The sequence below is a fragment of the Ixodes scapularis genome, unplaced genomic scaffold, assembly GCF_016920785.2.
Source record: "Ixodes scapularis isolate PalLabHiFi unplaced genomic scaffold, ASM1692078v2 PGA_scaffold6__148_contigs__length_123643588, whole genome shotgun sequence".
NCBI classification, from domain to species: domain Eukaryota; kingdom Metazoa; phylum Arthropoda; class Arachnida; order Ixodida; family Ixodidae; genus Ixodes; species Ixodes scapularis.
In genome coordinates this window covers 123,537,615-123,553,476 of record NW_024609881.1, presented here as the reverse complement: position 1 = coordinate 123,553,476, position 15,862 = coordinate 123,537,615, and the positions used below count along the sequence as shown (strand labels likewise).

The window sequence follows — 15,862 nt, the reverse complement described above, 5'->3', positions numbered from 1 at the left end:
TGGCTGAGCCCTTTGGATCGGGCAGCAGCTTACGCCACCTAGGATCGGGCGGTGGCGCGCCGCTCCCCGATCGACGCGCCACATGACGGGCTTTCTATGCATCTCCCTTGGCGTCCTCGAGCAAAGCATTCTGGGAATGTCAACAAGAACGCCTGTGGCTTGTGTGCTTGTGCCAACTTGCATCGCCTTGTGTCAGCGCTCTCGGCACGTTGTGTACTTTCGTCTCGAAATTTGCGGGGCAACGTGTTTTTCTAGGATTTACGAGCTGCCCGTGTTCGACCGCCGGACGGCTGCGAAGATCCCCGGCTTCGAAATACGTTGGCAAAACGTGGGTGAATATTAAAACATCTTTTCGCGAGCGTCAATTTAAAAATGTCCGCCGCCTCTGGACTCGACTTTCAGCGAGGCCGTAATCTTTGTTCCCACGTGCATGCATGGACAGATCTCGGGCCTTCCCAGCGCGGCACGTAAGCTCGGGTCGTACTGGCAACGGTCGTAGCGATCCGTTGCCATCGCTTTTGAGTCGAGTGCTTGGGAGTTCGTGTCGTCCGTTATTAGATTTCTCCGTGCTCGCCTGCGTCGTTTTGCTCGTTGCTTGGAGGAGTCGCCCCCCTGCAAACAAAACACGGCAGAGTTTTACGAGCGTTTGTACGCACGCCGAGGTTCCCCGCTCTTCCTGCTGTCAGTGACTGCGGGCTCATTGCTTTGCCGCATTCTTTGTACACAGGCGGGTAGCTTACGCGGGCCTACGGCCCATCGTCTGAAAGGTTGCCCAAGCAGGACACCGTGAAAACTTCCACGGCAAAGAGATAAGCGTACACGTCTTTTATAAGAGAGTCGCGGCGCGCTCGTCCGTTCTCAGTTTGAACATCAACTCCGCAATGCGGAGTGAATGTTCAAACACATCGACTCCGCGAGAACAGATCAGAAAAGAGAAAGCTTCCGGTGGGGCACACGGCGTGAAATCAGAAAACCCGTCCTGTTTGGGCAGCCCTTTATGGGTCTTCCGTTGCAGCGGGGTTCAAGCGCGCGTTTTCGAGAATCTTGCGACTAGGGAACTGTGGGCCGTTTTGTTTTGGCCCGCTGCTGGGCGCAGGTGTCGGAGTGCTCGGCCATGGAGGCAGCATGGGGGCATGCCTGAGCCAGGACGAAGAGGAGCGCCGGGCCCGGCTGCGCAGCTCCCAGATCGACCGCCAGATCGCCGAGCTCGCCCGTCAAGAGCGCAACGTCATCAAGATCCTGCTCCTCGGTGGGTGCACGGGCCACCTTTGCCCGTGGCCACAGTCTCCCGCCTCCACGAGCCGCAACAGCTCTGTACGATCGATACGGAAAAGTCCGGGCAAAGCCTTGGCTTAGCAGTCGCTGTCCGTCCGAAGAAAACTCTACTGTTGTCGAGGCCTCGGCAGCCAAACAGTTTTTGTCGTCGCCCCTCGCTTGACGAGCTGTCGCCGAGTTCGTGCCGACGCCGAACGTAGAGGCGTTCTGCAACTCCAGGTAAAATCGAGCGTGGCTGAAACCATTGGGTAGGCACGTTGAGCGATTAGTTTTTGGGCGTTCGATAACGAGTTTGAGGAATAAGTGACAATAAGCGGTATTTATTTTATTTCACCGAGCGCCGCTACTGTCGGTGTTGACTCGGCAGTCGTGCGGCGATTAAGTGGGGAGTAACGGCAAAGGTGGAACGGTTACTGAAATGCCACTCGTTAACCTAATAGCCTTAATGCAGCCTTCTTTCGTTGGATAGCATCGGAGGTTTTCGGAGCCATGCACTTGCCTGGGCCTTTTCCTACCGTCCGTGACTATACACTGGTTATCGTCAAAGGGGCAGCGCAAACGGCTTTCATACTTTCAATAAGTGCTGCCTGGAATTGGTCCTAGATATTTATGAGCTATGGAGCAGGCCTTAGTCGGAGAAAAATGAGCATCCTTCAACACCTGGGCTCACAGCTAGAATGAGCAGCCCCGTGACCCGGTGCGGTTGTATGCCGTCAATGTTCACTGTGACCACCTGTTGGGGTTGGCAAAGTGCAGGGCACTCTCCGAGTTCCGGACATTGCTAGGGTTTAACCATTCCCGTCGTCAAAGCGATCGGACGAGAGCCGCTACCTGGACGAGAGCCGAAACATTGATTGTCACGAGCCCGAATCAAGCGCTCGCTTGGTGCCCATGTTGAACCTACGAGCCACTCTCGGTTATCGTCGCCACAAAGTTGTGGAGAAATTACTCCGTGATTACCACAACTCTGTCACCAAGTCTCGCGAATCAGAGACTCCAAAAGTGTGTGTTTATTCTCGAAATTCCACTGTAACGGAAATGCTTTTTGGTCAGTTGCGTGCGAGTATGTTCGGGTCACACGGGCGTCGGTAAGCTCGCATAAAATGGGACACACTCCGACGCAATGTTGCACGGACCCTTTAATAAGGTGATGGCCGACGTTACGGCGCCCTAGAAGAACTGTTTTTCAAGCTTACAGACACACAGAACACTCGGACAGTACTCGTGAACAACCTCGCCCAAACTGAAGTTTTAACAGCGTTTAAAAATGTGGCTCTGTCACACTATGTAGATGCAATAATCGAGGTTTTTCTACCTGTTTAAATAGCTTTGGGAATGCTAAAAGCTCCTTTAAGAGCATCGATCCTCAAAAAGAGCTCGAAGCGAAGAAGAACGGTACGGGATTCACCCTTGCTTGTCGATGTCGTCGACGCAATCAGTCATGCGAAAGTCTCGCGTCCCGGATCGCCCGCATCCTCTTAGAATATTCTAGAGTTCTGGTGGCAACATCGCGTCGCCAACATCGAGTCCACGGGGAAAACGGACCCTTTTCAATATTTAGTTCCACCTGGTGGCTCGAAAAGCAGTTTCACTTTTGACAAGCTAATGGCATTCATAAAACTGCACCTCATCGGGCATTGTCACTTTTGCACGAAAAGTGAGAATTGTTTCTTCGATGACCTCACAATTCTTTCTCAATTCGTTTCAGTTTCGACAGTATGAACATAAGAACCGACCAGTACAAAGTGGCTACCCACAAGCGCCTCGATTAAATTTGCACCGTCAAAAGGCTTTGGAGCCATACTTGTGCCGAGAGATTGATTGATTGGACCACACACCGAAATGAGCGCTTACGCAGCCGTCGTATCTAATTCGTGCTTCAAGTGGTACCGGCGTCTCGGAACGTTTGGGCCTCATGCATCCTCCGCTCAGTAGTATCTTCAGCTTGTTCCTTCCTCCACTTTAAGAGGGCTGCCTCTAGTCTGGCACCAATGCCATACACCCGAGATGGATGGATAGATGCTAATGGCTGTACCCCTCGTAGCGGGTGGTAGCTCGCGCCACCTAGCGTAGAAACCAAAAGTGTGATTCTTCCTCTCGCCCTTCTAAATCAATTTGCTTCCCCTTGGCATTTTTGTAAGTATCGTCAGGCAGTGTGTGATGTCGTTTGGACGACCTTTGTGGGATTGTGAAGAAACAAAAAAATGAAAGCCGTTTACAACTCCCTGTAACGCCGAATTAGAGCGCAGCTCTAGAGGAGGAGGAGAGAAGGATAGTGAGGGAGGCTATACCACTCCTCACCTCCTCATCCTGTCCGCTACTCCTCCCTCCGAGCGGCGGCGCCGTCGCCTCACGAGGGTCACGTGACCCTTGTGGCGTCACGTGACCCCTGTGAGGTCATGTGACGATGACGTCATTGTGATGATGTCATCAGTGATGTCACGTGACATCATCATCATCACTGATGACGTCATCAGTGACGATGACGTCATCGGTGAGGATGAAGTCATCGTCATCATCACTAATGACGTGATAAGTGACCTCACGCGTCCCATAATGCACCATGCAGCTACGCCGACGGCGACGCCGCTCAAGCCGGAAACGGGCGCCTAAGAGCTACGCTCTAAAGCACGACCTCTTGCCTCCTCCCCTGGCGAGGGGGCTGCCAATTTTTCTTCGACAAAAACCTAGTCGGCCGACAGTGATGCCAGACTGAGTTTGGGAAAGGGTTGGTTGGCCCGTCAAAAGGGGTCCGGGCGTGGTGTGCGAGCACACGGAGTGGGTCTCGCGGCGTGCCGCATCCTGACGGTCGGACCCTCGGGTGTCCAGGTGCGGGCGAGAGCGGCAAGAGCACCATTGTGAAGCAGATGAAGATCATCCACAACGAGGGCTTCTCGGACGAGGAGCTGCGCAGCTTCCGGGTGAGGGATGCGTCCAAGGTCCTCCGCCACGCCCAGTCGGGCAGAGGGTGGGGACGCCCTCTCCCGGCGTCGTCCAGCTTTCTGTTGTCCGGCCGCTCGCATTTCTCGGGGAACGCGAGCTACACTCCGATTGGTGCCTTGCCACTAAAATTTTGCGGAAAAACGCTTCCAGCCATATTTAGCGGGGAAATTGAATCGCCGTATAGGTATGCGTCGATTCCGGATTTCCGACTGAATTTAGCCGTATAGCACTAACGAACAGACGTGGACGACCTTGGGCTAATCTAGACACTCCGTCGTATTTCTTTAAAAAAAAAAAGGAAGAATGCTGACACTTTAGGGAGCTTGGATATCTGCGGGACGATGAAGGAAGGGACGTGTAGTGGGATGGAAGCGTTCGTAGAACGGAAATGCGCGATGCAGTCCTTCCCCATCGCTTCAATGCCCAGAATGCTTCTCCGACCGGCGTGTTTACCGCATCCTAAAAAGTGGTCCCTAGATTTCCGCCCGACGATGTCGTAGAGGCGTCGGCAAATGCCCGTTCTGCCACGGGTTGAGCTCGAGCTTGACAGTCCATGAAAGCTTTGGCAACGGAAAAACGCTCCCATTCGCTGTTACTTTTTACTGGGACTCGGTACACGCAACCACCAGGATCGCGACATGCCGCAGTGTCGTTCGTTGCTGCTCGAGGACCACCTTGGACGAGGGACGCGCAGGTGCAAGACGCTTTTCAGGCACCGTCGAGTCCTGACTGACCTCTCTCCCGCGGCAGCCCACGGTGCTGGACAACCTGCTGGGCTCGATGAAGTTTGTGCTGACCGGGATGGGCATCCTGCGGATCAACCTGGAGAATCCCAAGAACAAGGTGGGTGGGCTCGGGGGCTCCAAGAGGGGCCCCTTACCCGAACCATCTCTCTGCAGGCGTACGCCCAGACGGTGCTGGGCTGCCAGTGCTGCTTCGACGAGGGCACGGCCATGCTGCCCTTCGTGGGCTCGGCCCTCAAGAACCTCTGGAACGACAAGGGTATCCGGCTGGCGGCAGCCAGGGGATTCGAGTACGAGCTGAACGACTCGGCCCTCTAGTGAGTCCCGTCGTCCCGACGCGGGGGGCCAACCGTTGCTCGGCTCCGGAAATTGCGGGCAAAGGGCCGCCGAAGCGAAAGCATGGAACGTTACAAAAATTGTCCACGTTTTCACGTCGCCGGTTTTCCAGCCGGCCGCACGAGCGAGAAATTTAGCGCACCCCCGTGCTTCGACCCTTCCTGAAATTGACCGATTTGGGGGCTTTTGACGACGCCCGACAAGTTTCTCATTGAAACCGTACGTTAATTTTTGCTAATATAAAAGTGAATCGGTGAATCTTAGGTTGTTATTTCGCTAATTAGTGTCTTTCGCTATCCCCGACATCCGCCACCGTGGCTGGCCGTTTTTTCCCGAAAAGAGTCTTCTTTTATCCACCACTCCATTTGTAGGAAGTGTTTGAAGTATTTGCAGATACAGCTCGCATATTGTTCCGTTGGTCGATCGACCAACCTCGTCTTTATGTCGATCTGTGGGAGCGAGTTGGCGAACGGAGCGACTGACCCGTGGGTTGCCCATGCCGCGCAGCCTGTTTGAGAACATGGACCGCATCTGCTCGGAGAAGTATGTGCCTTCGCCGAGGGACGTGCTGCGTGCGCGCGTGAGGACCAACGGGATCATCGAGACCCACTTCAAGATCGACGACATCGTCTTCAGGCACGTGGGCCTTCTCTCTCGCCGCGTCCTCGGAGTCGCGTGCGTAGCGACGCCAGTCTCGGGGAGCGGGCCGGCGGAACGAGGCCGGAAACGGGGTTCGACTCGTGCTTTGCGCATCTCCTTTGCCTTTCGGCGCATCTTGCCCCTTCGGAAATGCGCGAAAAAGGACGGTTTTTCGAGCTGCCGTTGTGCCGTGCCGTCGCGCGACATTTGTCAGGAATGAGACCGAATCTTTCACACACTCGGTCCATGGCGAGGCAGTGTCGTTCGGACGCCTCTCTCCTTCAACAGGGGGGTGGGGGTGCGCTGGCAAGTTGTTAACCATTTACGGTAAAAAAGAAAGGAAATATTACGTCCCTGCATTATTTAGGGCGTTGCCTGAAACTTTATGTAATTTAACATCCATTTGCGCGGTAAAACTAAACGTTAGAGAACGGTGTCAAACGCTCGCTGCGACTACCTGTGGATTAAATGTTGTAATCGTTTGCTTAGTACGCAGTTTCTTCCTTAAAGGGCAACTCCAATCCATGGTTCCAATTTTTGGCATTATGACTGTTTTTAGTGCAGTCAGCGTCCCTGAATTACAAAATGTAATTTTTTTTCTCGGTATTGTGCATAGTTTTAAAGATATCGACGCCTCAAGGTTTTGTTTGGGACGCGATCGACAAAACCGAAACTAGCCGCTCGAGGCTATACTTACGGGCTACAGATAAAAGCAGCAGCTAAACACGCCAAGCACTAGCCGAAGTAGCAGCGGTGGCATCTCAAAGAAGCGCATTTTACGCAGCTCGACCGCGCAACGGGCAAGCCCGTCCGGGCCGGGTGGGAAAAAAAGAGAACAATGGTGGACGTCGCGGCCCAAGGTTGCTTTAGCGATCGGTGACTCGCTGGCGGCCAGCTAAGGAGCGGCTGCTCGCGGCGGGTCGCATTTTTTTTATCGGCATTAGTTGGAAATGCGGCGTCCCCTTGACATACTATTTTGGCTGGGGTCGTATTTTGTGTCCCTAAAGCGATACCAGTAATTTGTTTCCTTTTGAATTTTGGCCGGAGTCGCCCTTTAACCTTTGTGTGATGATGTATGCAGTGTTTTGTTGACTAGCTGGACCCACGCATAAGCATTTCTGCTCTTGTGGGCCAGCATACTATCTTGCGTGTTTTTTCTTTTCAGTACATAAAGTATTATTGTTATTATTAGTATGGACGGGCCCGAAATGGCCCCGAGTAAGAGGAGAAGCAGGAGGCTGACAAAGAGCGTGTCGCGAGCAGAGTTCAAGAATGTGTGCCCCAATTTTGTGAATGCGCTCAGGGTACCACATCGACCAGCTACCGTCATTAAATTTGCGGTCGACGCTCGTCGCGAGTTACGGCTAATGTAATGTTTTGCTTTCCCACCTCGGGGTAAGTGCTTCCCAGTTCCAACTCTTAGCTCTCATTTCATCATTTCGACTCGTGGCCGGGTTTCACCGACGACGTCCCGTCGTTTTCGTTTACGTTGTGTTTAGTTCTAGGTCTCGCTCGCACTTCCGCAATCCTTTGTCGTTTTGAAGGTGCGGCCCCGTCGGCACTTGGGCGTCAACGAGTGGTACGGTTGCGACTTGTTACGAGCGCGCTTGAACCCCGGCGGATCCGCAGGATGTTCGACGTGGGCGGCCAGCGGTCGGAGCGGCGCAAGTGGATCCAGTGCTTCGACGACGTCAAGGCCCTGCTGTACGTGGTGGCGCTCAGCGGCTACGACATGACGCTCCAGGAGGACCCCAGCGTGGTGGGTGGGCGTCTCTGGGCGCGCTTGCAACTGTCGACAGTCGCACCCTAGCGCACCATCTGATTCTCAAAAGCCCAACAGGCTGTCGTCTCCCAACAACTATATTGCCCCGAATGTGTCTCCAACTAGCATCTTTACTAAAAGTGGTCTCTCGGCACGTCGCGGACGTGTTGCGTCGTCGCAGGAGCGATGAGTGTAGCAAACGCCTGTCCCGCCGCAAGTTGCTCTCTGGCTAGGCAGTCTACGGAAGCTTTGGCAGGTTGGGACGCCGCCAGAGCTGCCAACACAGAAAGTCAAAATTTTTCTTTAGCGAATGCTTGAAATTTCCCTATTTCTGCGAAATTTCCTTCGCTTGCCCAAATAATTCCGTAATACTAAATATTCATTGTTCTTTCTCGCATCATTTCCATTTTTATGATGAGAGATATATTGTGTAGCCTTTATGCCTTGCGTACGTTTCCCAAAGTTGAGTTCATTGGGCCAAAAGCGTGACCAAAGCAAATCTGGCGACGGGAAGTGTTACTGCGGTAGATTCAAACTGACGAGTGAAACCCTATTTTCTCCTTAAATGTTATGCACGCTTTTAGAACGTGGTACTGCTTAATAACTTCCATAGTGCTTTTTATAATAGTCGGTCCAAAACGAATGGTGTAACCCAAGCGAGAGTTCTCAAACTCAAACGCAACACCCAGTAACTACCATTTCGTGCACATCACTTCACGAAATATTACTAGTCATAGTAAGTCTGGATTCTCCAGACATTTCTTGTACTAAGGCACAGTGGCGCGCTCAGAAGCATCTGCTCGGTTAATCCCTTCCTCCATAGGGGGCGATGAAAACAGATGAAAATTGGCTTTGCCGCCAAGTGGCTGGAGGGAATAGCCTAAATGTAGCCAAAGCCGCTAACATTCGATGTTATCTCTATATAAAATCATAATTGACCTAAAAAATTCCAAATAAATATATGGTGCCCAAAATTTCCTTTCAAAAACCTTTCAGCCTTTCCGCTCTCGTAAACAAGGAAGACCAGCGGAGCTGTACTATGGTGTAAATGAGGTATTTATAAATGTAAGGATTAAGGTGTGATTGGGTAATTGACTATGTGAGAACCGTATTGTCCCCGGTTGTCTTTGTTATACCACGTCAACTGCCGAAGGCTCACGAACGGGAGTCGAGGCGCCAGTACTCGTTCCTCCACTACATTCAACCTTAGTAGGTGCTCCGGTACGGGTGGGCCCTCGTAGCCGTTCACAGTCGCAAACCGGGACACCACGCCTTTGAGCAGGGAATCTCGGCTTATTCTGCACACCGGTTTTTTTGCAGACGTCCGCCGACTCGATACACTTGCACAACGCGCCCGTTTCCCGCTTTTTCGCGTCCAACACGCCGTGGATCGTGGACACGTCTCCGGCGAACCAGAGTCGGTCGCACACGGCGCACGTCACGTCAAATGGGTTCTCCACAAACTCTTTCTGAAACCTCGCCGTCGCACCCGGGAACCATTCAGCCGGGATGGAGCGCCGTCGTCGTCGGGCCTCGCGCTTGCGCTTGGCCTCCGTGGCACGATCGTTGTCGGTGGCGTTGGCCCGCCGGCGCCGTTTACATCGCTGGTTCTGTTTTCAAGGGCGGCTTTCCAGGCGAGAGATGTGCTCTTCTTTCGCGAGGGAGTGTGAAGCGGTGGACGGAGTGGAAGTGGAGGCGACAGTGGCTTCGCGTCAATTGCAGACCCATTCGCGCTGCTGCGCACGTCGCCACTCCTTCCGCACCAAGTCTTCTTTCCCCGGAAGGGCACGCGGCCAATCCATCCCAAGTCCAAATTGAAACTGATAAGAGCGTAGGAAACAGCATGCAAAACACACGAGGACGAGAAAACACACGTGACGTGCGCTGCGCTCGTCAGGTGTGTTTCTTCTTCGTCCTCGCCCGTTTTTCGCGCTGTTTCCTACGATGAATTCCCACCAACGCGCCCAACTATCCATTCTTCTACAGGGTGAAACAAGGAGACGGCAGGCTCTTTAAATCGACCGCAAAATTCGGTTTCTTAATCTATCGCGCTATGACTTTGTGCAGCGCTGCCCACAGATGGTGCATTTCTTTTGTAAAATTTGCAAAGAGCGAACCTACCTGAGGAAAAAGTAAAGACAGAAAAAGACTTAGCTCCTATGGAAACGCAGCGACGCCACCGGTCTGCAAACAACACGGCGCCGTTTCGCACGGGAGACAAGAGATGGCGCAAGCGGTCGCGACGCCAACTGCCACCAACGAACGAGCAGACGACGGCGAGAGCCAGCGTATTTACCAGACAAGAAACTGCAGTTCCTTGTCGTTATCGCACCTGTTTTTGTTTCTGCGACTGTCGCCGCCTGCGGAACATGCGCTGCTTTTGAGTCGAAAAGATTGTCTGCTAAAGATGCTGGCTCTCGGCGCCGTATGCTCGCTCGTTCGCGGCGTTCGTTGCGCCATCTCTTGTCTCCCGTGCGAAACGGCGCCGTGTTGTTTGAAGACCGGTGGCGTCGCTGCGTTTCCGTAGGAGCTAAGCCTTTTTCTTTCTTTACTTTTTCCTCAGGTAAGTTCGCTCTTTGCAAATTTTATGAAAAAAATGCACCATCTGTGGGCAACGCTGCACAAAGTCGCAGCGTGATAGGTTGGGAAACCGAATTTTGCGGTCGATTTAAAGAACCTGCCGTCTCCTTGTTTCACTCTGTATAATCGCTGGAAAGGTTGCTGCCATCTATCAGCGAGGGCGGCAACCAGACTGGTTGTGTGCTTGCCACCGTTGCTCATAGATGGCGGTAGCTGTCCAGAAGTTTTTATAGGTTTGTGTCGACATCAATTTGGTACCACACACGATCCTGGGGAACCTAGCTCTTAACAGCTCCACTGTAACTAGCAAGATTTTCTTATTACCACATAGACCTTAATCTGGGAAATTTCCCACGGGTTGGCAGCCCTGCGTCGGGCGCCGCCCCTGATGCGCCAGAGCGAAGCAGCGAAGCTTCGTGCACCTGCGGTGTATGATTGCGGACTTTGAACTCCACACAAAACAAAACGGCATAGTCGAGGATGGCAGAAGTGCAGCGGAGAAAGGGAAGACTGAGGGGCTGTTGCGAAAGCCCGGCCCGGACTTGTGCCCAGTTGCCCGAGCGAGGGGCGTGCAGAGAGGAGCAAAACAAAGACGGCTCAGGTCTTCGCACGTAGCAGCTGGGGAGGCAGATGCAACAAACAGGAATATACTAACCGTGCCCCCGCAAGGAGGGAACCAGCTGTCGCCAATGTGACAGCCGGGTCGACCGAGAACGTACCGTCAACGCCGTTTTACCGCCAGTCATCCCTTGTACTCGTGCCCCGGAGTCTGGTGCGGTACGTGGCCAGTCTCGAAGAAATTGTGTCTATGCTGGTGGCGTCCTTTTTCAGAATTATTTTATCTTTATGTAAACGCATTCTTTGCTCGTTTAAAGAAAAGAAAAACGATCGAACCAACTTATGCGATGCGGGACGTTTATCGGGGTTTGCCGGCAGTGCCCATTGCCCGGTCCCCGAAGCGTGTGCGGTTTGGAAGTTTCCGTCTTCCAACAACCTCCAACTTTGCAGAACCGGTTGCAGGAGAGCCTGAAGCTGTTCGCCTCCATCTGCAACAACATGTTCTTCACCGACACTTCCCTGGTAAGTTTGGTTCTTGAACAATTATTTGTGGCAGTATATCGATGCTTGTGAAGAACCGTTGCGCGTGGAATTGCATTGCCCCGTGACGCTCGCGATGTCCGAGTTAACTTCCGTACGAACGCAATACCGCTTTAAAAACGGTTTAATACGAGGGTTTAAGTTTCGACTCCTGGATTGTTGTCGCGATGCGCCTACGCGGACGCTGCTTCATATCTATCCGACGGGACGTTCTGCTTTCAGGTGTTGTTCCTCAACAAACTGGACCTGTTCCGCGACAAGATCCTCTACTCGGAGCGCCACCTTCGCTACTACTTGCCGGACTACAAAGGTGCGTTTTCCGGTCCCAATTTTCAAAGACTTTCGCCTCGGCTCTACGTTGGGCGATTGGTGCAACCGCGCCGTAATCATTTGCGTTCACCTCTCTGGGCTGCCACGACTGCTTTGGTCAATCTGATTGGCCGTCGCAAGTCGCTTTAGCGACGAGCGTGACGGACTGTGGCTGGTCCAACATGTCTGCAAAAGCCAGTAACTCCGCCGATTCTCGGAAACCGAGCGATCGAAGCGAGGTTGCCCTAGGGCGTAGCTCACTTCCCCCGGAGTGCAGCCCAGTGAGGCCTGCGTGTGGTGCAGGGCCGGACTACGACGTGGACAGCGGGGCCCTGTTCATTCAGCACCGGTTCCAGAGCCGCAACCGGGACCCGGGCAAGCTGGTCTACCCGCACTTCACCACCGCCACGGACACCAGCAACGTTCAGGTGGTCTTCCAGGTGGCCATGGACACCGTGCTCAGGGGAAACCTCAAGACTGCCACCCTTCTCTGAGGGCCAGCAATGCCCTCTGCCCGCTTTGGGTCTTTTCCGGACCTGGGGTCTGGTTTTGTACGTGCGAGTCTCCCTCACTCCAGGAAACGTGAAGCGTGCCAACTCGTCCGCGCAGTCCGACAGACTTGTGCAGAATGCCTCGCCTCCATTCTCGAAACATCCAGTGACCGCAACAAGCCGGTCACCACTTGTGCCTAATGTCATTGTTAGCTTCAGTTACGAGTGACAATCTTCATCGTCTCCTTTCATTGTTCGTTTGGATGCGCCACGCTCAACTGGCGTGAACTCGATGCAGCTTTCGTCTTTCGAGCAACTATCGTTTTCGACTGGAATCTCTTTCGCTTTGCTGCGTAAGGGTTGGTTCAATTTGCGCGTCTTTCTGTTTATGTACATAGCCCATGTTACTGTCAGATTCTTGCATATATGTGGCATAGGGTTCCCCTCTGTTTTAGAGCTTCGTACAAATCGGTATGTGTGTGCATGTGTAGCCTCGGGGTATGCAAGTTTTAGCTGCGCACGGTTACGTTGGGCTGTTCCGCAGAATCTACATTCCACTCCTGACAGCTTTAAGCGGGTGGAATCATTTGGCGCCCGTCTGCAACGTCGATCGCGTCGTTTGAATCTCGATTTCACGCATCATACGCTTCCTTTCGGCCCTCGGACAGCTTCGTGCAGCCGACAGACGGGAAGTTTACGAAGCTGCTTCGGTCATTGTGAGCGTCGGCAACTACGAAGCCACACCCACGTGCCTCTACCTTTTGCCGCCTCGCCGCAGAACAATGTTCCGGCACAAAGTCGTCTCCCGATTCGCGACGAGGGTGCCAGCTGCAAAGTCTCGAAACGATCGATCGAATTTGAAGTGGCTGCACGATCGGTTGACCGCCGTTGAAACGGAACATTGGGGCGGGCAATACCCCCCCCACACAGAGTAACATTGGTGGTCCCCGTTTCTCAGGCACGAAGCGTGCGATTGGATTTGAATCCTCACCAAATGCTGACACGGTACTCATTTTTGAGCAGCTACCAGATGGGGGCCTTTTCGAGGCTGATTCAATCACTGCACTTTCCCAGGTTAAGCTCTCATAGGGCTTTTACGCAACACTTTTTCCGCAACATTGCAACAACTCTGAAATTGAAATGCCGGTGATACTCGTTGAGCTTTGTATCATTCTAATCTTTGCAGATGCTCAATATCTCGGTTTTCTTTGAGTCTTTGCCTCGTGCCGGCTGCCACCCGGAGCATTATGTGCAATATGTTTTCTTTACTTTGGTGCTTGCGGCACAGCATCCCAGTGTTTTTCTCTCGCGCTTAGAACGTTGGATTAGCTCATTCCGCGATCTGCAACTCTCTTCGCAAGTGCGGCGAGATTACGTCCGGCCGAAACGTTTTCGTTTACTCGTTGGGTGTTGTTGACGACCTTTGGGCTTGTTTGGGAATTCTCGTGAAAGACACCAGAGGTAGCCAAATTTGAGGAGCTTTTCAGAACTGGAGGAAACTTGTTACTGTACCAACTGTGCCTTCTAAGATACGAGAGGAATCACTCGCACTATCCATTCCATCTTAGTGTTGCCAGGCACTACTAGCTGCAGTGGCAATGCCGAGACGGTACACTGCCAATCACCGTGCTGCAAACCAGACAATGCTTTGCAGTAATTCCAATCGTATATATTTGCAACAGTTTGTGGCTTTGGATTACATTTGACGCGGGACTTTTCTCGCTAGAGTCTGACACTACTGGTGTTAAGACACTGCCAGAGGGATTATGAAGGGAATGAGCTTACAGAACAGTCTGCCCCTTTTTTTAAGACCTGCCATGAACACACATTGTTAGGCACGTCCTCAAATGGGCATACGAAGTGCATTGCTGCAACGGTGGCGCAACAGCGTGACAAATTTCATTTGGTTACATTAAATTGCCCGCACTTTAGAGTTCTATCGGCTATTCTGCGAGGCTGCTGTAAGAATGTTTTTGTAGTCTGCAGCAAAACATCGGACAAGGTAACGTCGCCTCAGCTTAGAATTGGCCGTAAAACGGTTACTTCACTATTTATTACTACGGAATGTCCTTTCCTATTCACTATCTTGCGTTTCAGATGTTTACCCACATTGTCCCGCCAATCTGTCTGTGTTGTTTTTTGTGTCCTGCAAAGCTTCACGTGCGAGAGGCATTTTTACGTCGATTTGTCGGAGTTTTTCGGCAAAATTGCTCGTGTACGAGTGTATTTTTTGGTATTATTTAAGGTTGCGCAGTATTTTGGTGATTGTTTCCTAGGTGGCTTTTGATATAGTACTTACATTGTGCATTATGCCAGCTATTTATGAGTGTAAAAAACTTTTTTTACCGTGTGCAACTGCCCTCAATATACTCACCTAGAGTCCATGATTTTGTCAAATTTGTTAGAGGTTTTTTTTAAGTTCAACATCGCGCGAGATTCACGGCCATTTCCTCGCATCCTCGCGCGACGTTTGTCGTTCCTGCATTTTTGCGGCAACCTTTTCGGTACCGCTTTGTGACTTTCATTTGTGCATGCTGAAATGCCTAGCTGAAGGTTTTTGTCCGTTTTTTTTTTGGTCTCATTCAGAGTTACGAGGAGAATATAAAAGTGACAAGAAAACACTTTTGGGTATGAATTTCACGGTTTCCCCGGTTGCCCCGCACTGCAGTTGGTTCAGCGCTTGTTGGAGTACTTGACGGCATCTCTCCCAAACTCGTGCCCCAAATGTGGGTTCTACGGTCACGAACACCTCCCGAGAATTGGGAACCCCCGACGTGAACACTGCAAGATCAACTCTATAGAATAATCGAGAAGGACGGCAGTTTCCGTCGGGGTGAGACCAACACTGCTCGGGAACTGCTGCACTCTTTGCCCAATGCCAGGTGGAATGCCTGCAGAGTGTGAGCAGAAGAAGATCCTGTAAGACGAGGGGCGTGTCATATGTATCTACAGTTTAGAGGTTGGCACATCAGACCGCCCGGCAGCCAACTGCCCTCTCAGCAGCTGGGTGGCAGCCTGTGCCCTGCCAGAACCACTTTTTGGGAGCCTCGCATTCACGTCTGGACTGTCGCTTTTGGCGTATTGAGGACCGCAGAATGGCATCCTTGCGGGGCGTTTCTTCGTGCCACCGGTCGTGCAGTAACCACTAGGGGCCGGTCGGGCCCTGCCCACGTGCGACCAAACGTCCGACCAGACGTTTGGTCGCGCACGAAGGCGGCCGAACTCAATCGGCCTCACGCGAGCGGCGCCCGACAGGGTTTGGCCGTGTTTCTGACATTTGCAGGACCAGTTGGACGTTTGGTCGAGCGAGGGTACGGCCCGACTGGTCCCTCGGTGGTCATCATCCGTTGGGTAGCATAAAAAATTTAGCAGTCCCGTCACGGCCAAGTCGTTAGGCACCGGCGTCACGTTCACACAAACAAAAGTGTTCGGAATGAAACAGACATTCGACCACTTTCTTCCGAACGCTTGTTTCTTTGTTCCGGAGCGCGGGAAAGCGCATCTCCCGGCACGAGCTCTTCCCATTGACGGTGCAAAAAAAACTTCTTTTTTTTTCTCCAAGAGAGCACCTGCAGTGAGCATTGGCTACTACAAAACCCCCAAGTTTAAAGTGGCTCGTTAATGCTGTGGCGTAGCTCAGTGCTAACGCCTCCGCGCGCAGTGGACCCAAATTCAACTCCCGCAGG

At 52.5% G+C, this 15,862-nt stretch overlaps 1 protein-coding gene across 1 annotated transcript; it reads left to right on the top strand.

Moving 5' to 3' along the window:
• Nucleotides 1-14,790, top strand: LOC8025783 (guanine nucleotide-binding protein G(o) subunit alpha). Its single transcript, XM_002399193.5, has 10 exons — nt 1-328; nt 1,097-1,249; nt 4,105-4,196; nt 4,969-5,061; nt 5,118-5,278; nt 5,805-5,933; nt 7,566-7,695; nt 11,287-11,358; nt 11,599-11,686; nt 11,989-14,790. The coding sequence occupies exons 2-10, from the start codon at nt 1,126-1,128 to the stop codon at nt 12,177-12,179; spliced, it is 1,080 nt and encodes a 359-aa protein (XP_002399234.1). The 5' UTR covers nt 1-328; nt 1,097-1,125; the 3' UTR covers nt 12,180-14,790.
• Nucleotides 14,791-15,862: the final 1,072 nt, after the last annotated feature.

Coding starts and splice junctions, on each gene's coding strand:
- LOC8025783 (XM_002399193.5), top strand. CDS start 1,126: ATGGGGGCATGCCTGAGCCAGGACGAAGAGGAGCGCCGGGCCCGGCTG. Junction 5,062..5,117: donor TGGAGAATCCCAAGAACAAG/GTGGGTGGGCTC, acceptor ATCTCTCTGCAG/GCGTACGCCCAGACGGTGCT. Junction 7,696..11,286: donor TCCAGGAGGACCCCAGCGTG/GTGGGTGGGCGT, acceptor CCAACTTTGCAG/AACCGGTTGCAGGAGAGCCT.